Raw genomic sequence first — 24421 nt, forward strand, 5'->3', positions numbered from 1 at the left:
CAGTCATGAATATATCTCTGAGTTTATGCCTTTTGCAGATAATTTTTTTTTAGTCCCTTTCTCCATAAAATACTCAGGGCTGAACACATCTGTTTTTTATCCGCATTTTTATTTTGTTGGTTCAGTTAACTTGATGTTCATAAAGAACAAGTAAGAAAAATACAAATGCATTGGTTGAGGATGCAATTGCCAATATTTAAAATTATTTATTCTCCCCCTAACCAGAAATATGAAATCATAGCAGTGTTTTCCCTTCTACAATAGCTTCTCACACTCTCTCTTTTGTTTAGTTAGCATTTGAGCACCCCCTTGTGGGAATTGTTGAAAACTGCTCAATTCTGTGTTGATTCTATCAACTGAGACCATTCCAGAAGTCTATYGTTTTGAATGAAAAACATTTTCAGGAGTAAAATACAAACATACTCCATTAGGCTAAACAATAAAACAATGTTGTGAAGTCTAAGCCTACCTTAGGACCTCTATTAGGTCATGACTGGCTTGTGTGCATTAATGTGAAACATGCACATTGTCTAAATGTCTAATTTATTAAAAGGTACTTACTGGGAATTCTCAGACCATGTCAGAATGTAGCCTAATCTCCGGGCTCTGGCCTCCAGTTCTGACAGCATATGATCTCAGTCCACTGGCTTCCTGAATCCTTGATAAAAACATGACATTGACAAAGTAGAGTTCTAATCAGTGGAGTATTCTGGGATTCTCTGTGGAGAACCGCATTCTCCAACCTTGGTTGGAAGGCTAGGCTATATAACAAAAATACTGTACAATACATATTTCAGTGACATGAGCAAATAAGGGAACATCTCTAGAAGAAAAGAAGGGATCAGCATTCCTCTTAAGTCACATATTTCAGCCGATATAGCCTAAGTTCAACTGCAAAAACAACACTTTATGTAAAGCATTGCAACCATTATCACTACCGTTTCACATTAGATGTATATAAGAATTCAATGTTGACCATTTAAGAAACTAAACCACTTCATCCATTGAGTTGCATGCAGAATCCACTCGTTTTGTTTCTCAGCTGATGCTGGTTGTTTCCTTTCCAGCTCTTTCAGTGGCTGAAGTGGAGACAGAAGTAAGCCTACTTATGCCCAAAGATCTAGTTTTCAGAATTATGTTCAGAGAGCAGGATCTAAAATTACGCCTAGCMCATTCTGTTTTCTCAACTATCGGTCTGTGATGAAATAGGCTGGCCATTCTCATCCTAACATCTTTATCTAGAGGGGGTGAAAAATGGGGTCATCCAGCAACAGTGTCGGGAACTGGATAGTGTGCAACCTCAGGAGAGACTGTATAATTTACTCCCATAGTAAATCCTGAGGCGTCTGTGTATGGGCAAACAGACTGACTGGGGCTTCCTGGGCCTCAGACTCAGGGATTCTCTTTTAATGATGTGGGGAGCGAGGAGAAGCCACATGGCTGTACTAGAACCATTCCTCTACCCTAGGCCCTAAGGGGAAAGAGGCCATAGAGCAAGGCTCATGTCTCAATGTCTGCATCAACAAAAACATGTGTTCCTTCTCACTGGTTCTTTACAAAGTTAGATTCGTATTCATACACATGAGTTTAGCCTAACAAAGATTTTACCCAAAATAGAAACCCAGTTTCGATGTTATTGAAGAGCATCTTGTACCTGGAGATGATTTTGTGATGGGGATAACATTGATACAGTTACATATCCGAATATTATTTTTGCACTAGTGGGCTGTACCTGCACCAAYTATTTTTCCTTCATAGCTTGTTCTCCAGTTAGTTCTTCCAGTTAGCCAACTAGTTTTCAGCACTTTACATCTATGACTGATTAAAACTAATTTCTCTCATGGCTCTTTCTTGTCTCTCTGYAGCTGATATATGGCGAGCAATGTTTGGAACATCAAATCGCAATAGATATCGTATAAACACCATAGTATCGTGGTAATATCGTATCATGAGGCCTCTGGCAATTCCCAGCCCTAGTCATATTTGTGAAAGAGCTCGGGAAAAGATGTGTTGTGTGATAATTATGCTTTATTCTCTGACCCAATCTCTCAACCATTAGGCCTTATTTCCCACACAGAACAGCAAACACTCTTAGCTAGGGAGCTGTTGGTCACATTCATATGATGTAAAGTAGGCATGAGAACTGGATTAATAATAGAAACACTTCCACCAACTAACAGTGCCCCACAATTAGAATGGCCAAGCTGTGTTTTCTACTAGCACAGCCACATATAACTAATAGACATACCAGAGCTGACCCTCACAGCCAGASCCATTCTTGTGTGATTTATGYTGTTTGTCAGAAAGCAGGATGAGGCAGCATTACATTAAATCAAGTTCCACCCTYCCTTCTCTCCCTCTCATTAGGGCCAAAAAAGGTCATTTGGAGGCATTGGGTGGTGCGTCAGAGGTATCGTGAAAATTAGCGCTCTCTTCAAACATTTGTAATGCCAAAGAATTGAAAGCAGGGGACAATGTATGAGGAATGTAGGAAACCAACAGGGAACAAGATAATGAATTCAAGCCAAGTTAGCGGGCAAATGGATATTAAAACTTCTTCCCCTTTCAGACCCTACATGTAGCTGTTAAAAACAAATRCCTGTAGAGAGAAAGGGATGTCACTGCTTTATGATAATGTGAAAAGAGCAGGTTCWAAGGGATACAGTGCATTTGGACATTATTCAGACCCCTTGACTTTCCACATTGTTACATTACAGACTTATTCTAAAATGTATTAACACACACCAAAAACATAGAATTATTTAAATAAATATTCAGACCCTTTGCTCAGTACTTTGTTGAAGCCCCTTTGCCAGCGTTTACAGCCTTGAGTCTTCTTGGGTATGACGCTACAAGCTTGGAACAACTGTATTTGGGAAGTTTCTCACATTCTTCTCTGCAGATCCTCTCAAGCTCTGTAAGGTTGGATGGGGTGCGTCACTGTACAGCTATTTTCAGGTCCCTCCAGGGATGTTCGATCAGGTTCAAGCCCGGCTCTGGCTGGGCCATTCAGAAACTTGTACCGAAGCCAGTCCTCTGTTGTCTTTGTTTTCATTGTCCTGTTGGAAGGTGAAACGTCACCCCAGTCTGAGGTCCTGAGCACYCTGGAGCAGGTTTTCTTCAAGGATCTCTGTACTTTGCTCCATTCATCTTTCCCTTGATCCTGACTAGTCTCCCAGTCYCTGCCGCTGAAAAAACATACCCACAGCATGATGCTGCCACCACCATACTTCACTGTAGGAATGGTGCCAAGTTTCTTCCAGACGTGACACTTGACATTCACGCCAAAGAGTTCCCACTTGGTTTCATCAGACCAGATGACCTTGTTTCTTAGGATCTGAGTGTTTAAGTGCCTTACGGCAAACTCCAAGCAGGCCGTTTTGCCTTTTACTGAGGAGTGGCTTCAGTCTGGCCACTCTACCATAAATGGCCTGAATGTTGGAGTGCTGCAGAGATGGTTGTCCTTCTGGAAGGTTCTCCCATCTCCACAGAGGAACTCTGTCATAGACCATTGGATTCTTGGTCACCTCCCTGACCAAGGCCCTTCTCCTCCAATTGCTCAGTTTGGCCAGCTCTAGGAAGAGTGTTGTTGGTTCCAAACTTCTTCCATTTAAGAATGATGGAGGCCACTGTGTTCTTGGTATCAAACCATTTCTGCAGCATTGAAGGTCCCCCTTCCCCAGACCTGTGCCTTGGCACAATCCTATCTCAGCCCTCAACGGACAATTCCTTCGACCTCATGTTTGGTTTTGCTCTGACATGTACTGTCAACTGTGGGAGCTTATATAGACAGGTGTGTGCCTTTACAAATAATTTCCAATCAATTGAATTTACCATAGGTGGACTCCAATCAAGTTGTAGAAACATCTCAAGGATGATAAATAGGACACACCTGCGCTCAATTGTCTCACATCGCAAAGAGTCTGAATACTTACAGGTTTTTTCTTTTTTTTGCAATAGAGAAAAATAGAAACCTGTTTTTGCTTTGTCATTATGGGGTATTGTGTATAGMTTGATGAGGAAAACATACATTTTATAAATTTTAGAATAAGGCTGTAACGTAAGATAATGTGGAAAAAGTGAAGGGGTATGAGTACTTTCCGAATGCACTGTAAATGAGAAACCCCATTGAAGACAAGAGAAACACACATACAACTGAAAAAGTTTGACATTGGCATAGGCTATAAATTGGGTAAGTGATTATATGGTATTTCCATAGCATGTTTCCTGCCAAAAACCACCATATAATTTTACAAAATAGGCATTGGCACATCAGTCTCATCCACAAATGATTTACTGGCATGTCTGACATTTCTAGCTTAGCCAAGTCTACATTTGGAGACTGTGGCAAATGCAATATGCTGCAGCCATTTTACCCATGACAAAGTGGATAGCTAGTAAGCAAACTAAGATAGCTATGCAAGCCACACAATACAGGCAAAGTTGCATTTGGATGGTGGCCTCTACTTAAAATAACAAGCTAAATTCATTAAAGTAAAGATTCCCTCTACCACAGATGAAAAAGGTTAACTAGCCAACATTAGTTATCTTTGCCTCTACAATTTTACCCTGGCTTAGATAACTGGGTCATTCCTACTAGGCAGTGCCTTTCATGTCCCAAGGAAATATCAGTTCTTATTTGGTGTAAAATATGGATTACAAAATGCTTTAAATAAGGGCAGGTGTCCTTTACCTTAACACCAAATATGGACCCTGAAAAGGGAATTTTAAACCCATTTGTGTCAGTGGATGTAGGCGATTTTCCCCAGGTGCTATTTATCAAGTGCCACAAGAAGTAGAAGCCAATAAATGTTTAACATCTCTATTTTATAGTTAGTATTATCAATAAAAGGTGTATTATAAGATTTTCTGTATGTCCCTGATATCACTTTGCACCCTGTTAGTTTGTAGTAATTATCCATTTAAGAAAACCCCTTCCTACAATGACACCACATTGAGGAAGTGTCAATTTCTTTGGTGGGAAAACTATGGCGCAAAGCTAAATAATTATAAAACATAGTTGTATCTATGTCCCATTCAAATGTCCACCCCGTTAGGCTACTTCTTTTTTTCACGTTCATGTATGATAGATAAGTTTAAATCCTGTTCAARTGTTCACCATTATGCTAGCTAAATCTTGCGCACTCAGCGCTATAACGTTAGCAAATTTAGGCTCAAAATGTCCCTGTTAGGTTCCACCCTGTTTAAATGCCTGAACTTTATGAATACGTTTTTTTGAAAGTCTATTGTCCTTTGACAGAATCAATTTTTTTATGTTGTCGGAATGGCACCGCATAGGAATAACCAAGATAGGCGAGAATGCACTTCTGCTATCTCCCTAACATAACACAGCCCTGGTAGGTAGTTAACCAGCAGCTGTTAGGTTTCGTCACCGCAACTCCACCGGCGGCAAGACTACAGGGCAGGGGTGGTACGCTCTGCCGAATGCACCATAATTGTCCTCACTGCCATCAATCCAGGACACCTACATTACAACAGGTGTCGCAGGAAGGCCAAGAAGATCTCAGCCACCCGAGCGACGGTCTGTTCTCCCCGCGTCCATCACTCAGACAGTGTCATGGCAACTATCACTGGCCAATAGCTTCTACCCCCAGAACATCAGCCTGCTGAATAGTCACTAGGCAGTTAACTGCCCCCCGATCCCCATACGGCTATAATTCTACCCAAGAACATTTACCCTGTCCCAACGGAATGGTATAATTGTTCCAGCTGTAAATATGTATATTATTTCATTCACTTCTCCCCTGATGCTCTCCCCTATGGACATTGTACACGCCCAATGGACATTTATCATCGCTAGTTGAAAATGTGCATATTAGCACTAACTTTTGTTACCTGCACTGTTGGGAGCACAAAATTTCACTGTACACTGCGATTATTTGTGCGACCCTGTGCACGTGACTAATAAAAAAAAAGACGCTTGCAGCCTATGTGCAACAGATTCAGATCCTTTTTTACATTAACTACACATAGCTAGAAATGCCCAATGGCAAGCTAGGCTAGCAAGGTAATCTAGTTCAAGCCAGTAAATTGCTAGTTATGTAGTCATTCACCACAGGTATTTAAGATACAAAAGAACGCATGTAGCTATGGTTTCTTACTTCAGTCTATCCCGACAAAAAAACGGGTTCTTGGGTTAGTGTAGTCAATCTGCGAGCAGTGTGTGCAGACTTGCGTCTGACTTCCGGTAGGCAGCTTTCGTTCAACGAATTTCAAAATAAAAGTTGTGCAAAAACTTGGACTAAGAAATCGCTTCTTTTTCCCCCCCTTTACAAGAAAATCGGACCTGAATTACCATGGGATAAATTGAAAAGTTTAATATACAAGAAAGAAATTTAAATTTAAAAAATTGTCAAGCAAAATAACACTGACACTTCAATCGCTTTTAAAATGTGCAGTCTTCTAGATGAATAAAATATGACTAAGTGAAAACAACTTCTGCAAGTAGTAATGTTCAAAATTACTTATCAAAGTTAGTTGAAAGAYACATTTTTATTTATACTTACATTAAAATCAAAGACACACACACACAATATCTACTCCAATAAGAGCTGCTCTGCTTCCTCAAGAGCCTTATCCATTTCTTCAACTTCCAAGGAGAAATTCCCCCTCTCCTGCACCAGATGCTCCCGAGAATCAGTGAGAGCCTTCATGGTCTTTTGAACTTCCTGGAAATTAATTGCAAACAAGCTCTAGACAGACTGGCATAAAGGATTACTGGCAATTCTGCTTTCATGTCAATCAAACATATGGAACTTACTGTTAGTTGTGCACCTTGTTCTGTTGCCATGTCACCAAATGTCCGCAGTTCACGTAACAGATCTTGGGATACGTTCTGCATTGTTGGGAGAGATCCATTTGAAAGAAATCACTAAACACAATTACAAAGCCAGATTCCTGCAAACAAAGACCTGAGTAACATTTGAGTCCAAGTAATCACAGACTGGAGTTCAACAATATGGCAGACAAAACAAGACCTTACCACCACCTCTCTTTGTTGATCCTCATTTTGCTGTGCAGTTTTTCCAATTTGCTCTCCCAAAACTGAGAAATAAAGTCAGAAGAAAGGTTAACGCAATCTTTAGAAAGCTCACCAAACGGTCCAAATAAACTACCTGAAYCTGTAACGGTGAACCAATTCCTGTCATCTAATGATTACCTGGATCAATATTTCCAGCAACTAGTAGCACATGGCAGTCCTTCAGTTGTTTCTGGACATCTGCATTGGTTCCTTGGAGGTCACTGTATTGTTGCTCCAGCTGGGCAACTTTTTGCTGCAAAATTAAAAAGGCTTGTGTTGTTTACAAACTAACAGACTTCAGTGAAAGAGTGCACAATATAGCCCTGAACCAAACCGAGAGAACAGTGACGAWTCTCCTTCCTAAGACGTTCCATTCAATCGCCCATTGAAAAACCCTAGTGCGTTTTGTTCACATAATAGCCKACATTTGGAACATAGTGAATCATCCCTTGAACGAACTTGCCTGTGTTTCTGTAAGGTTTTTCTGCAGTTCTTCATTGGYTTCCAGTAAAAGTTGATTATGGCTCTTGAGTTCTGACTGCTGCCCATTTCTGGTGGAAGGTCTATTAAAACAAAGACAGAATGCTATGAGAATGTAATTGTCAAATGTATTTCTCCCAACTTCAAAAAAAAGGGGTATCTTACCCTTTATGCACTTTGGCTACAACATTTCTGGAAAGAAAAGAGAAGGTAGATAGTCTTAACATCTTGCCTATCCATAGCCTTTGTTATCTTCCCATTGTAAATTGAAAGTTAGTCACCTTGGTACATTCTCATTGAGAGGCTTGAAAATAGCAGTTTTCGGAAAGAAATTGAAGTCTGACGGTACAGCAGTCTCTTTGAAAACGTATTTATTGTCCGCCCTCTTCATTTCTGCAGCACTGCCAGCAGGTCGCACACCTGATATAGGTAAAGAACAAAATGCGAAATGAAGAATAGCCAAGTAGCCTGGAGACAGATGTTGAATTTCATTGTATTCAACGTGAGCCATAAATTAGCATTTTGATCAGAAAGGTTTCTCTCAAGACATGTACAAGCCAGAATATTGCCTAAAATTATATTTTAATTTACCAGTACTTGCAATTGGTACTTTTGAAAGTAGGAATGGGAGACATATCCACAGTAAAGTATAATTAAATTCAACTTAACCATGTAAACAGTGCACAACATGAACGTTTATGCGCMGACTGCARGTTATAGAAATCTGAATGCACTACCAGAGCATTGAAAGAAAAAAATATTATACTGTCATGTGGATATGCCTCACATTTCTATCTGCAAAAGGACAAACTGCACGGACAACAGGTAAATTTAAAATCTAATTTAAGTCAACATTCTAGCTTGTGGAGGTTTGTGAGGGGAATAGTCCTAAGCCAAAGGCTTATTTCTGCCCGACCTAGAAATTAATATCGGGGTTCCAGGTTATGAGCCAAGATGCTTAYTAGTTGCATTTTTTGTTGAATGACAAGGCAAACACCGAAAACACTGCTATCCCGGAGGCTTGCGGTGGAGGCGAGTTGTGTGAATGTAGAAACTGAAGGGAAAATAACTTACTCTTACTCTGTCCGCATCTAGGAATTTTCGATGCCATCAAACTGTGTTGCAACGAAAATGGTAACTTTTAGCAATAAATATCCAAATTACACAAGTGACTGGCTATGAACYCCAAAATATAAATTCACGCCACTTCAATACAGTTACGACCGGAAGTGACTTTCGTAACAGGTTAGGATAATTAACGTAGAAAGTTAGGAGAAATAGGTTAAGGTTTGGAAAAGGGTTAGCGAAAATGCTCTCCTAACCTGCTATGAAAATCCTTTCCGGTCGTAGCTGTATGGAAGTGGCGTGAAAAGAGTATCCCAGCTAGAGAACTATCAGCAGGGAAAGACGTAGCTATTTAAGTCAAATTTACACCTCCACACCCACAGAATAAAACACTGAATGGGTAATATTCTGACATAGCTGATTAATGTAGCAATAAATATATTGTACTCAATGATAAAAACAGAGAAACTTACTTTAGAAAGCGCCCGTTCTGTTACAGCTAGCTCAATGAAAGCGCCAGACGATTTGAAAATGTTGGTAACGTCACTTCCGTACCACGTTATATGAACACAGGAAATTACGTAGAGCCTTTCTTTTTTTCAGTGATTCCGACCGGGGACACACTGCTTCAATACGAAGTGATTTGTGATTTACTTTTCCAAAGCAGCTGGTCCATGTCTTAACATTAATAAATGTGAGCTCATGGCTGTCAAAGATTGTGTGAAACTGAAGATCTCGTACCACGCTGTGTACTACTCCCTTCACAGAACAGCGAAAACTGGCTCTAACCAGAATAGAAAGAGTGGGAGGCCCCCGGTGCACAACTGAGCAAGAGTGTCTAGTTTGAGAAACAGACACCTCAACTGGCAGCTTCATTAAATAGTACCCACAAACACCACTCTCAAAGTCAACAGAGAAGAGGCGACTCCGGGATGCTGGCCTTCTAGGCAGAGTTGCAAAGAAAAATACAAATGTCAGACTGGCCAATAAAAATTAAAGAATAAGATGGCAAAAGAACACAGACACTGGACAGAGGAACTCTACCTTGAAGGTGAGCATTCCGGAGTCGGCTCTTCACGTTGAGACTGGTGTTTTGCGAGTACTATTTAATGAAGCTGCCAGTTGAAGACTTGTGAGGCGTCTGTTTCTGAAACTAGACACTCTAATGTACTTGTCCTCTTGCTCAGTTGTGCACCGGGGCCTCCCACTCCTCTTTCTATTCTGATTAGAGACAGTTTGTGCTGTTCTGTGAAGGGAGTAGTACACAGCGTTGTACAAGATCTTCAGTTTCTTGGCAATTTCTCACATGGAATAGCCTTCATTTCCCAGAACAAGAATAGACTGACGAGTTTCAGAAGAAAGCTGTTTGTTTCTGGCCATTTTGAGCCTGTAATCGAACCCACAAATGCTGATGCTCCAGATACTCATCTAGTCTATAGAAGGCAAGATTTATTGCTTCTTTGAATCAGGACAACAGTTTTCAGCTGTGCTAACATAATTTCAAAATGGTTTTCTAATGATCAATTGGCCTTTTAGAATGATAAACTTGGATTAGCTAACACAACGTGCCATTGGAACACAAGAGTGATGGTTGCTGATAATGGGCCTCTGTACGCCTATGTAGATATTCATTTTTTTTTTAAATCAGCCGTTTCCAGCTACAATAGTCATTTACAACATTAACAATGTCTACACTGTATTTCGGATCAATTTGATGTTATTTTAATGGACAAAAAATGTGGACAAGGACATCTCTAAGTGACCCAAAACCTTTGAACGKTAGTGTACCTACTTATTAACAAAATTAATTAAGTTTGTTTGAAATTATTCATAAATGTTATCCTGCCAACCACTATATGAAGAAGTAAAAAAAAAAAAACATCAATTCAAATTTCCCTCAAGAATTTCCCTGTATTTAACACCATCCATCATTCCTTCTATTCTGACCAGTTTCCCTGTGCCTGCCGATGAAAAACATCCCCACAGCATGATGCTGCCACCACCACCATGGATGGTGTTCTCGGGGTGATGAGAGGTGTTGGGTTTGCGCCAGACATAGCATTTTCTTTAATGGCCAAAAAACTAAATTTTTGTCTCATCTAACCAGAGTACCTTCTTCCATATGTTTGGGGAGTCTCCCACATGCCTTTTGGTGAACACCAAATGTGTTTGCTTATTTCTTTCTTTAATAAATCTTCTTAGGGCTAGGCCCCTTTTTTCTCCACTTCCTGCCTGAATGACGTGCCCAAAGTAAACTGCCTGTAGCTCAGGCCTGAAGCCAGGATATGCATATAATTGGTACCATTGGGAAGAAAACACTTTGAAGTTTGTAGAAATGTTAAAATAATGTAGGAGAATATAACACAATAGATATGGTAGGAGAAAATCCAAAGAAAAACCAACCGGGAATGTTTTTTTTGAGAGACCATCCTCTTAGAAATGCAAGAGAAAGGTCATATTGAAAATTAGCTCCCTGGATGCAATTCCTATGGCTTCCACATGGTGTCAGCAGTCTATGTTCAATGTTTCAGGCTTGTAACTTCAAAAGGGAATAAGAAATAACAGTTTTAGTAAAAGGACACTGTCTTGAAAATTCATGTTTGCGCGCGCCATGAAGACATTACGCACCTACTAAAATCAGTTTCCTATTGAACGTACTTCTTTCCGAAATATATATTATAGTTTGATTACATTTTGGGGTATCTGAGGAGTAAATAGAAACATATTTTGACTTGTTGAAACAAAGTTTAGGGGTAGATTTTCAGATTCCTTTCTCTGCAAGTTGAACGAGTGGATTACTCAAATCGATGGCGCCATCTAAACTGACTTTTTGGGTTATAAAGAAGGATTTTATCTAACAAAACGACAGTACGTGTTATAGTTGGGGCCCTTTGGATGACAAATCAGAGGAAGATTTTCAAAAAGTAAGTGAATATTTAATCGTTATATGTGAATGTATGAAACCTGTGCCGTTGGAAAACTATTTTGATGTTGGGCGCCGTCCTCAAACAATCACATAGCATGTTTTTGCTGTAATAGCTACTGTAAATTGGACAGTGCAGTTAGATTAATAAGAATTTAAGCTTTCAGCCGATATAAGACACTTATATGTACCTAAATGTTTAAAATMCATAATATTTATGATTATTTATTTGAATTGCGCGCCCTCCAGTTTCACAGGAAGATCCTTAAGTTAAGCAATGRCTTTTTCTGGCCACTCTTCCATAAAGCCCTGCTCTGTGTTGTGTACGGCTTAAAGTGGTCATATGGACAGATACTCCAATCTCCGCTGTGGAGCGGAGGGTTATCAGGGTTATCCTTCAGGGTTATCTTTGGTATCTTTGTTGCCTCTCTGATTAATGACCTCCTTGCCTGGTCCGTGAGTTTTGGTGGAAGAAATTTGTCTTGGCCCCAAAAACCCTCACAAACTTTTAGAGATGCACAGTTGAGAGCATCCCGTCGGGCTGCATCACCGCCTGGTACGGCAACTGCACTGCCCGCAACCACAGAGCTCTCCAGAGGGTGGAGGGTGGAGGGTGGAGGGCATCACAGGGGGCAAACTACCTGCCCTCCAGGACACCTACAGCACCCGATGTCACAGGAAGGCCAAAAAGATCATCAAAGACAACAACCACCCGAACAACTGCTTGACAAAAAAATTCTCACTCGACCAACAGCCTATCAACCAAACAATCTACCAGTTGACTAAATGGGGTCAGCCCTAATATTTGGTGTGTAGTTGGTTTGCTTTGCTAGATAGCAAGCTGAGATCTCTGCTCAAGTTGACTAACGTTAGCTCAAACCAAAATAAAATGATATTTGTCACATATGCCGAATACAATACGTGTAGACCTTACTGTGAAATGTTTACAAGCCCTTAACCATTCAAGAAATAGAGTTAAGAAAATATTTACCAAATGAACTAATGTAAAAAGGAACACAATAAAATAACAATAACGAGGCTACATACAGGGGCTACCGGTATCGAGTCAATGTACTGGGGTACAGGTTAGTCAAGGTAATTTATTAATGTAGATAGGGGTAAAATTACTAGCTTGCTAGTGATGTTTTGAGGAGAATAGGCTAGCTCCCTGTAGAATCAAGAGGGGATGAGGAGAAGATTAGATGTGCAGGTGCTTCAATTGGGTTGTTGCAGTACCCAGATGAGATGACAGCAAACTGTTACAGAGATCAAATCTGAGATTTCACCTTTTATCTTAGTTAGATAACTAGATATCAATGTTGAACCAATGCAATAATATACATTTTATTGGCTTGCTATGAGCTGCTTTTCATGAAAATGTATATCTGATATAGCTAGCTAGTTGTTCTGGTGTAATGTCTATTATATGTTACAGCCACAACATCATGATCATGCATCTGCAGACCAGCGAGGAGGAGAAATACCTGCTTTGGTGAGCTAGAACAACATCAACTATAATATCAGATGGACATTTTCTAGGAAAAGCATGGACAGAGCTAGCCATCTGCAGTAACATTATTACTTGACAACACCTATATGTATTACTTTCCATATGATTATCTTTTCATCTATTTGTACTGTAATGCTATATATCTTAAGTTGTACAAATCATCAGCATGAAGAATCCAGAGTTCTGCTGAATTGTCAAGTGGACTGAATTCTCATTCAAATAAAGTTGTGCCTCTTTCAGATCTGCCAAACACAACTCTGCCTCTGTTGGGTAGGCTCCTTCCATGATGGCCCTGTCTAGGATCAGTTTAGCCTTTTAGATCATAATGAATCAAATGATATGGACTGATGGGACCTGACCCTAGATCAGCACTCCTACTCTTGGATGCTTTGTGAATATGGGCCCTGTGTGATTGTAGGCATGCCTTCACTAATCCCCCTTCTCTCTGTGTATGCACTCCTGGAGTTCCGACTGCAGCTGTGGACCCCTGGCCTGATTTCACTGTGCATGCTACTTTGTCCTGGACCCATGCTAATCAAGCTCGCCCAGGTAGTCACTGTGCTTCTGCATTGCTTGCTCTTTGGGGTTTTAGGCTGAGTACCTGTAAAGCACTTTGTGACTGTTGATCAGGGCTGTCCTGATTAATGTGAGACAATAGTCATTAACAAGAGCAGTGAGTGTTGTTGGAGTTGTTCAGCCGTATTTTGTATATGGGGATGTTTAACTGAGCTAGAGTGGACTACATTTCAATTTCAATTATTCTCTAGGATGACTAACATCTATCATTATCCATGACTATCATCCACATGAAATCCACCACCACTTGTCTAATGAACACTCCTCAATCTATTGTACATGGAACAACGTTCTCTATATTCATGATTAATATTCCCTTTTGTCAATAATCACTTCAAAACACTGTTGCAACATGTTTGACTGACTTTATGGAGGTTAAGGGGCCCATCAGATTTCATATTATGTCAACGTTATCAATTCGGAAGATGGTGCTGTTCAGAATGACATGTTCATGACTGTTGATGTTCACAGAACTCTCCAGAGAAATAGCACATGTCAACCTCGGATATGCATTAAGTAAAGTGGACTTGTAAAGTGAACAAACATGGATAAACAAACGTCACTGTCTGTCACCTGAAACGTGTCTCTCAACCTGTGTGCACCTACGTTGTAAACTTTCATTCATAGGCTTGGTTGTAGCAACCTCATTATGGGTATAGGGAAAATGTTAGTATCATGTTGTAGCCTAAACCTATCGCTATTACATTGAACTGGGTGAATGGAATATGAATGACAGTCATCCAATGTGACAGTGACACTTAAATGGCATTGACTGCCACTGGTGCAAATCATACTTTACATGCTTATACACTTTTTACATTATTTTACCTTCATATACGTAGGGCTAAAATAACAAGTGGAGTCAAACTTGCTTATACAGCTTTTGTTGTAAAAGTGGATGAAGATTTATTGACATCCAGGAGGTCGCAGTATAACGTTTGTATCCACACAAACCAGACAATTTGAAGAAGTTGATCCGACTGCGCATGCTCAAGGGAGGGCGGTTAAATTCAAAACCAACAACAACTTTGATGGCTACTAGCTAACATATTACAATTGTTCGAGAACAAGTTGCTAAGGTATGTATGTGGCAAATTATACATTTACGTTATTATGTGAGCAACTTAACTAGCTAACGTTAAGTTAGTTCTTTACTTAAAAGTCGTAAGTTCCGACACATCCAGCACTTCTTGCTCACGTTAAATACTTTCATTTTATCCAACCTTTCAAAAATGTCAGTGTTTTTTCATGTGTTTACTACTGACATACAATTTTATTTAACAGTGGCAGAAAACATAAGCTTTCATATGGGTTCCATTGATGATGGGGCTCAACCAATCACAGGTAGGCCTAGATTCTCTGATATCTTAGGTATACACTGTATAATGCACTCTGTGACCAAGACGCCTAAAACTGTTTTGCCTTCCATTTGTGAATGTAGACATAGAAACCTTGTTGAATGCTCCCCTCCATGTTTCACACCAAAGAAATAAGGTAAGCTATGACTGAAAAATGGGATGGTTCTTTAAATTGGACATTCAGATGGCACAGCTACATTTATCCAATGTTTATATACAGTACCAGTCAAAAGTTTGGATACACCTACTCATTCAAGGGGTTTTCTTTATTTTTATTATTTTCTACATGTAGAATAATAGTGAATACATAAAGTATGAAACAACATATGGAATCACGTAGTAACTAAAAAAGTGTTAAACAAAACCAAATACATTTTATATTTGAGATTCTTCAAAGTAGCCACCCTTTGCCTTGATGACAACTTTGCACTCTTGGCATTCTCTCAACCAGCTTCACGAGGAATGCTTTTCCAACAGTCTTGAAGGAGTTCCCACATGCTGAGCACTTGTTGGCTGTAGCCACCCCACTCTGACCATTGTACTCGCCCCAGCAGAGCTGGTTAGGTTGTTTTCATGTTATCCTGAGTGTTAGTGACGGTGCTGCTGGCAAAATTTTATTAGMTTTTCTGCCGACGTTTACTGACACCGGCCATATTCAACGGGTGTTGAGTGTTTGTAAATTCATCAGTTATTCTGCGCTCTGGCACACTCAGACGAGAGTGCTCTGAAATCGGAGTAGATGGCCCGACTGAATTTACGAACGCACCCGAAATGTTTACTTTGTTCAGACATGTAGCAAACTAGCTAAACAATGAACATTATAACTCATGACGTTACTACCCTGCATGAATCTGTAGGTAGCTAACAAATGTCTATCAACAATTGTTGCAGTGACATTCTATTGAAATGGATACTAGCTAGCTAGCAAGTTAGCTAAATAATGAACCATAATCACAACTCATGACGTTACAACGCCTACATCATAGATGGATGCGTCTCCTGTCACGGATGCCATGGTTGACCTTAGTTTGAAGATGTAATCCGGAGACAGGTGTTTTCTCCATCTCCTTAGCTATCATACTCAAATTCCACTTAACTTGGTCCTCCAGAAAGTGGAGAGTAACATTTATGCATTTTTACTATGCGATACATTTTTTTTTTTAAATAAAAAATAAGCTGCGTTAGATAGGATTACCAAAACATACTAACCAGCTCAAATAGTTATATGTTATATGGCAAACCAATCCAAACTCATCTCTCGGCATGTCCAGCCCACTCATTATCTCAGCCAATCATGCCTAGTGGGAAGGTTACTGTTTTTTTCTGTGGCTAAACCAACTAGGCTTGTAATTTTGCAATTGTATTCGTTCACATGTTTGAGAAGGCATTTCTGCCAAAACACTATTTGCGTTCAAACGGCTCTCCTGTGAATTAGTGAATCGTGACATACGCATAGTTTCCTGAAACGGGTCACATATGGAGTTGGTCTTTTACCAAATAGGGCTACCTTAATGCTCCAATGCATTAAGAAGGTAAGAAATTCCACAAATTAACTTTTAACAAGGCACACCTGTYAATTGAAATGCATTCCAAGTGACTACCTCATGAAGCTGGTTGAGAGAATGCCAAGCGTGTGCAAAGCTTTCATCAAGGCAAAGGATGGCTACATTGAAGAATATCAAATATATTTTGATTTGTTTAACACTTTTTTGTTTACTACATGATTCCATGTGTTATTTCATAGTTTTGATGTCTTCACTATTATTCTACAATGTAGAAAATAGTAAAAATAAGAGAAACCCTTGAATGAGTAGCTGTGTCCAAACTTTTGACTGGTACTGTAGGTACTTACAAATTCATTAATAATATGAATAGTATTAACTATTGCCCCCTAAAGAATCTACCATGCCAGTGCGCAACATACTGTGTTAATCTTTGTAGTAGTGGACTTAGTTATTAATGAGACACTAAAGTAATTTATGTTTCTCCTAGTAGGAAAATGTAATGTTCAACCAGGATGATGATGGGGAGAAAACGATTATGTTCACAGGAGAGGAGACGGCATTTATGGATATGACTCACAGTCACACAATACTCATCGCCAATAATTCAGAATCATCTATTGTTCTGCCACATGAAAGCAATGTAAATATATCTAACTATGGCAACGTGGATTTTACTTTTTCAATTAAGAAAAGTGAGACTGTGTGTTCCCAGGACTCAACAGAGAATTGTGCCCTCTTTAAAAACTCTTCCACCTCAGTCAGAGATATAGATCCAGAACAAAGTCATGTGGCCCCAGGGGCAATCCAACTCCCAAATCCTCAACTACAATGGCATTCCACAGAGAGCTGTATCCCCTCCAGAAAAAACGGACAACAAATGTTTCCATGCTACGCTCAATGCGCGCAGGTCTAGAGTTGATAAAGAGAATCAGGTTCCAGCTTTGTCGACAACGCGGAGAGACTGTACAGTGGCCTCAGTTAGCCCTAAAAGGCATGGTCCACAGTTCACGAATACATCTACGATGCAAACTGAACAGGATCAGTTGGATCTGACAAAAAGCCATACAACTTTGATAGATGGCAAAGGATTATTTCAGTGTCTACAAACTGTAAGGTCTGAAGAGCAACGGCTTAGGGGAAGCACTTTCAGCCAGGTATCTGTCTCTACTGATCCAAATGAAATGGAGTTGACCAGAAGCCAAACTGTTGCCATTGACTTCAAAGCCATTGGGATGATAGGCCCAAATCCCCTTCGGAACATTGAAAGCATTAGTGTGGTCTTCACATCAGATCCCAATTAAACCCAGATCTTCTCAGATGATGACCATGGTATGGAGATGACTGCAGCTCTCAATGTACCTCTCCAGGAGAATGTGTGTGCTCTGACCAAGAAAGGTGAATCATCACCCTGGATGTTTCCCAAGAAAAACAGAATCTCCTTTGAGCCAAATCAACAGACCTTTCATATCACCTCATGATATGGGATGACATAGAGATGACAAGATGTCAAACAGTTGCCTTTGATTTCAAAAGTGTAGACCTAATCGAAATCCCCTTACTAGGGAATACAAACCACAGTTTATCCTGCATGATATCCTCTCAGAGAGGTGTTTGTTACAGAAGACTGTAATGGTATGGATATGACCGGGGCCCTCAGTGGAAATATTGTGGCCAACAGCCATACAGCGACCAATGAGCCACTCCAGTGCTTGTTCCCCACAACAGAGATGTCCCTTCATTCTGATCGAAGTGCCAACATGGAGATGACTTTAGGACAGAAAAGTTGTAATGTATGGGAACCTGCATCCTCTGATCCAGATGACATGGAAATCACAAAAAGCCTAACTGTTGTAATTGATTCCAATTCTTGTGTGATGGAGAGGCCTTCTCTTAGCAAACGCAAAACCGAGTTTGACCTGGATCTATCCTTAGTGCCATCCTCTATGGAAACTGCCATGTTCTCAGACGATGCTCACAGTGTGGAGAGGGCTCTGCATCAGGGAAAAGTCAGAGGGTTCAGTGTTTCTGTAGCCATATTGGATCCTGATGACATGGAAATAAYTAGAAGTCAAACTGTTGCCATCGACACCAAAAGCCTCAATGTGGTCAATCGCATGCAAAACCCTACTAGGAAAAGTATCTCCTTCATGTCAGCTTCCAACAGAGCCAGTCATCTATCAGAGGATGACTGGTATCGACATGACCAAATTTCTCACTGTGTCTATAGATCACAGAAATTGTCTGAACATGACAGATGAGACCACGGGCAGATTGTTCCCCATAACAAAACACCAAAAGGAGAGGTTTGAGGAGAGCCAGGATAGAGCAGAACTTAGTACCGATGACATGGAAATCACAGGGAGCCAAACTGGGGTCATTGACGCCAGATGTTTTGGTGTCACAGCGCCTTCACTCCGAGGTGGTAAAGGAAGATCTGTCAACACGTTGGATTCAACTAAAACACTTCTCGGGGAAGATGGCAATGGTATGGAGATTACTCAAGCTCTCACTGCACAGATATGGGAAAATGTTTGTCATTCTGCCAATGGGAATGAAACTTTGGCTAGGATGTTCACCATCTCAAAGACGAATTTCAATGGAGAAAAGGGCAATTATTTTGTTGGAGTGGGTCACAAAACCGATCAACATCAGTCTTTTGGATTCAGATTATATGGATATGACAAGAAGTCAGACCGGTGTTATTGAGTCTGACAATATCAAGATGGGGCTTCATGACCCTTTCAGTGCGAGGAAACATTTTATCCAGTGTGAGTGGGACCCTGCAGATGGTTCCTCCCTCAGGGCAGAGTGCACGTGGTGGGATTACATTTCAGTTAGGTGCTGAAAGCGTCTGCAGTAGTAAGGCACCTACATCTTCTGGCTCTGATTAAATGGAACTGACAACGAGCCAGACTGTTGCAATTGAATCCAAATGGATTAACACAAATTGAACAACATGATGCACCCACCAATGATGATGTGAAGAGCCCTTCATCCACCACAAAGGCAATTTATTTKTTTCTACCTGAGGGTCAACTTGGAGAAATCCCCACTAACCTTAGAGAACACTTTAATGGATTGGCAATGATCCTGATCTGAAAGACGAAGACCGCTCCTGTATTCCTAACAAACCAGAAAGATCTCTCATTGCCTCTTCAGTCTCAAAATATGATAATGTACYTTCAAAGAAGGCAAMGACCAGGCGAATGAGTTTGGCCGATCTCCAGTCGAAACTTAATCATATGAGSCGCATGATAAATTAATCCACTGAAGTGATGGGTAGCTGCACTGCACCTTCATCTCAGCTGGCGAGGACCTCCAACAAAAAGAAAAAGACAGAATCCTGAACAGCTATAGATTACGGGTCTAAAACCATGGGATTAATGACTGAGAATCCAGTGTTGAATTGGCAGACCATATTATTCACAATGTCTAACCTAACATGACTACTATTTTGAACTGGAAGAGTAAAAGCCTTACATCACGACTGTCATTTGGTGGTTTCCTGCCCAAACTCCCACAAAGGGCCAAACCGTCAGAACTAAACCAGACTGAGTGCAATAGTGTGGCTGATTTTGGGAAACTTCTGAAGAATTGCTTGGGTGGCACTCATGAACTGAGGCGCAACACCCTGATGGACAACATTGATAATGAAGTGCTTCCAGATATTAGCAGTGAAGCAGAATTATCAGAAACTTTGGACACATTCTCCTCAGAGGGTCGATGACGAGGAAAATATTTTCCAAGGCAGATTACCCACTTGCCGTCGGATCCTTACAAGGCACCCAGACCTATGTCACCGATATCTCTGTCTCTTTCTTCTGCGAATGACGGGGATGAGAGCCTTGTCAGGTGTCTGGAGTAAATCCTTCATGTCCGACTCGTTAAAGGGGAAAAAAATATTCTTCCAGTACGGGGTGAGTAATTGCTGTCCTGATATMTAGAAGCTCTTTTCGGTCATAAGAGACGGTGGCAGAAACATTATGTACAAAATAAGTTAGAAATAATGCGAAAAAACTTGGAGAAATAAGCTTTTTGAGCATATGGAACATTTCTGGGAGTTTTTTATTTTAGCTCATGAAACACCCCATTATGTATTCTATGTGATAGTTTAAAATGTTGTCTACTGTACATTTTGATAATTATTGTATCATTTTAAGGGAGGAATAGTTATCTTGTATTGTAAAAGTTGGCATTTGCATATCACCTTTGATGGATTGCCTCGAGAAAAACAATGAAGTGAATGACATTGACAACTGAAAAAAGCTGGAATAAAACAAATTGTCTTAATTGTCAATCATTATTAAAATGTTAATAAAACTTCTACACATGTTTTCTCCTCTTTAGGATAACAGTTATGTCTGTAAACTTGGCTCTTCATTACCCTTTCTGTGAGCAAATGGGGGAAACAGATCATGTTATATTGTTTTGACAATCATACCGACATAATTTCATAGTATGGAAAGTCAACAGGATCATTACATTGACATACTGGTATGCTCATATGGCTTCATCTCAATAGTCTAAAGTGGTCTCCTCTTCATCGTCTCTTATTTGTAATGAGTAGGACTAGCAACAGCATAGGCTATAATAGTGCTCCCTGCCCACTGAATTTTGCTTGTTTCCATATACGCTGTGTTTTTCTAGATCAGTGCAGAGAAAGATTCTAAATGGTGCAGATCAAGGGAATGAAACACGGTGAGGAATTTGATTTAGAGATGCAACCCAGCCATTGAGGTACAAAAGAACCCAACACTTTCAAATCCTAGCCCAAAGGAAATGGGAGGCGAACTCACCCCCATGCACATTGACGGGGCTGCAGTGGAGCAGGTGGAGAGCTTCAAGGTCCTCTGTGTCCAAATCACTAAAGACTTAAAATAGTCCAAACACACGCAGTCTTGAAGAAGGCGTGATAGCGCCTCTTCCTCATCAGGAGTTTGGCATGGGCCTTCAAATCCTCAAAAGGTTCTACAGCTCTACAATTGAAAGCATCTTGACTGGCTGCATCACTGCCTGGTATGGCAATAGCAGCTCCCTCGATCGCATGGCGCTACAGAGGGTGGTGCGGACAGCCCAGTACATTACTGGGGCCAAGCTCCCTGCCATCCAGGACATCTACACTGCATGACCAGAAGTATGTGGACACCTGCTCATCGAACATCTCATTCCAAAATCATGAGCATTAATATGGAGTTGGTCCCCCCTTTGCTGCTATAACAGCCTCCACTCTTCTGGAAAGGCTTTCCACTAGATGTTGGAACATTTCTGCAGGGACTTGCTTCCATTCAGCCACAAGACCATTAGTAGGTCGGGCACTGATGTTGGGCGATTAGGCCTGGCTCGCAGTCGGCGTTCCAATTCATCGCAAAGGTGTTTYGATGGAGTTGAGGTCAGGACTCTGCAGGCCAGTCAAGTTCTTCCACACCAATCTTGACAAACCATTTCTGTATGGATCTCACTTTGTGCACAGGGGCATTGTGATGCTGAAACAGGAAAGGGCCTTCCCCAAACTGTTGCCACAAAGTTGGAAGCACAAAATCGTGTAGAATGTCATTGTATGCTGTAGCATTAAGATTTCCCTTCACTGGAACTAAGGGGCCTCGCCCGAACCATTATTCCTCCTCCACCAAACTTTACAGTTGGCACTATGCATTGGGGCAGGTAGCGTTCTCCTGGCATCCGCCAAACCCAGATTTGTCCATCGGACTGCCAGATGGTGAAGCTTGATTCATCACTCCAGAGAAGGCGTTTCCACTGCTCCAGAGTCCAATGGCGACAAGTTTTACACCACTCTAGCCGACGCCTGGCATTGCGCATGGTGATCTTATGCTTGTGTGCAGCTGCTCGGCCATGGAAACCCATTTCATGAAGCTCCCGACAAACAGTTATTGTGCTTACATTGCTTCCAGAGGCAGTTTGGAACTCGGTAGTGAGTGTTGCAACAAAGGACAGACGTTCTTTACACGCTTCAGCACTCGGCGGTCCCCTTCCGTGAGCTTGTGTGGCCTACCACTTCGTGGCTGAGCCGTTGTTGCATCTACTAGATGTTTCCACTTCACACTAACAGCACTTACAGTTGACCGGGGCAGCTCTAGCAGGGCAGAAATGTGACCTACTGACTTGTTGGAAAGGTGGCATCCTATGACGGTGCCAAGTTGAAAGTCACTGAGCTCTTCAGTAAGGCCATTCTGCCAATGTTTGACTATGGAGATTGCATGGCTGTGTGCTCGATTTTATATACCTGTCAGCAACGGGTGTGGCTGAAATAGCAGAATCCACTCATTTAAAGGGGTGTCCACATACCTTTGTGTATGGTGTATATCAGGCAGGGTGGAAGGAAGTCCCGGAAAATCGTTAAMGCCATAGACTATTCTCTCTGCTTCCGCACGGCTAGCGGTACCGGAGCATCAAGTCTGACACCAACAGGCTTTTGAATAGCTTCTAACCCCAAACAATACCACTGCTTAATAGCTAAYAAAATAGCTACACGGACTATTTGAGTTAACCTTGTATCTTTATTTTTGCACTGTCTCTATGCACACTCACAGGGTCCTACACACTCACACACACACTCCATCATCTTCTCATTCACACATAATATGCACATACATTTATACTGACTCTACACACTCGCACACTCACTCACATACAAGCTGCTGCTACTCTGTTTATCTTATATCTTGTTGCTAAAATATATAGCCAAAAGGGCTTTAACACAAGTTAAAATTGATATTCGTGCTCCACTAGGTAGAGGTGATGCCAAATGTAAGATCAGAGCCATTTTGTGTGGCAGAAGAGTTGGGACTCCGAGCCAAATGCCGGCATTTATATGCCCTCCAAAGAAAGGTTGGTGGACCAAGATTCAAAGGTCAGTTTAGGAAGGAAGAGGTGGTGTTTGCTCGGTTGCGCCTAGGACATTGTACATTTAACGTGTTTTTACATTTGGTTGGCAAGCATGTGAATGGTTTCTGTACGGCCGGTGTATATGGTTGATGAAACTATGGAGCRTGTGCTATTGTATTGTTGTATGTGGAAGAGAGGGAAAGATTAATGTGTAGGGTTATCGAGGTTGGATGGGGTGGGGTTGGAAGGGTTTGTTAGAAGTTAGTRGGGCTCTTTTTTATTTTCTTAGTAGTGCAGGATCAGGTAGGAGTAGGAGGGTTAGGTTTTCTTAAAGGCCCATTGCAGTCAACAACGTGATTTTCCTGTGTTTTATATATATTTCTACAGAATGAGGTTGGAATAATACTGACAAATTGTGAAAATGACGATAATGCCCCTTTAGTGTAAGAGCTGTTTGAAAGGACCACCTGAAATTTCAGCCTGTTTTGGTGGGATGGAGTTTTTGCCTGCCTGGTGACATTGCCAGGCAGTAAATTAGTTAATAGGTCTATAAGAAAGAGAGTTCCAAACCTCTCTGCCAATATCAGCTAGTTTTCAGTTTTCCCCTCCCCACTCAGACCACTCCAAGACAGTCCTAACAAAATTCTTTGTTGAGAAATTCGTCTTTGCGCAGAAGCTATTTTTGTTTCTATTTCACTATTTGAATTGAAAAACAATCACACTTAATTGTTACCCAGAAATTATTTGATATTGTCATAAAAAGGCTGCATTGGACATTTAATGTTCGGTTACTTCAATTATTATATCTGTGATCTGTGGTTGACTTTACACCCGGGTACAGTAGGTGGCGGCATGCATCTCTAACGTTTGTTTGCGTACCACTATTATATTAGAGATGAAGTAGAATCCCAGCGCTCTGTCGTCACTAGTTACCACAGACACAAAGTCATAAACCCCGCATATTTCTACAGTTTCTCTTCTTAAAATTTGATTTGAACCCTAACCATACTCACATACTTCTAGCYGTATGTCTAACCTTGAATTATTAAGACCAAAGAGCGAATTTTGTTTTGACCAACTTTGTGGCTGTGGTTACTAGTGAAAACCCAGCCCTCGAAT

General features: G+C 40.9%; 2 protein-coding genes across 3 annotated transcripts in view; both read right to left on the reverse strand.

Annotated features, from left to right (window-relative positions):
- The window catches only part of LOC111972631 (protein dispatched homolog 1), a 70587-nt gene extending 64381 nt beyond the window's left edge, over positions 1–6206 (reverse strand). The window contains exons 1-2 of the mRNA XM_023999644.3: positions 6123–6206; positions 562–658 (exon numbers count right to left, since the gene is read on the reverse strand). The gene's annotated coding sequence lies outside the window, so the exon portion shown is untranslated. The remainder of the gene's footprint in view (positions 1–561; positions 659–6122) is intronic.
- A 117-nt stretch (positions 6207–6323) lies between these two features.
- Positions 6324–9129, reverse strand: knstrn (kinetochore localized astrin (SPAG5) binding protein). 2 transcript variants are annotated; one of them, XM_023999646.2, is made up of 10 exons: positions 9061–9127; positions 8845–8913; positions 8597–8637; positions 7804–7942; positions 7688–7714; positions 7506–7605; positions 7181–7295; positions 7004–7065; positions 6782–6856; positions 6324–6689 (listed from the first exon to the last, which is right to left on the reverse strand). In XM_023999646.2, the coding sequence occupies exons 3-10, from the start codon at positions 8631–8633 to the stop codon at positions 6558–6560; spliced, it is 687 nt and encodes a 228-aa protein (XP_023855414.1). In that variant the 5' UTR covers positions 8634–8637; positions 8845–8913; positions 9061–9127; the 3' UTR covers positions 6324–6557. The 2 variants fall into 2 exon arrangements, with proteins under 2 accessions (XP_023855414.1, XP_023855413.1); XM_023999645.2 differs by lacking the exon at positions 8845–8913 and having other exon boundaries at positions 9061–9129.
- Between the last annotated feature and the right edge of the window lie 15292 nt (positions 9130–24421).

Source organism: Salvelinus sp. IW2-2015, linkage group LG14 (genome assembly GCF_002910315.2).
Source record: "Salvelinus sp. IW2-2015 linkage group LG14, ASM291031v2, whole genome shotgun sequence".
Taxonomy (NCBI): Eukaryota; Metazoa; Chordata; class Actinopteri; order Salmoniformes; family Salmonidae; genus Salvelinus; species Salvelinus sp. IW2-2015.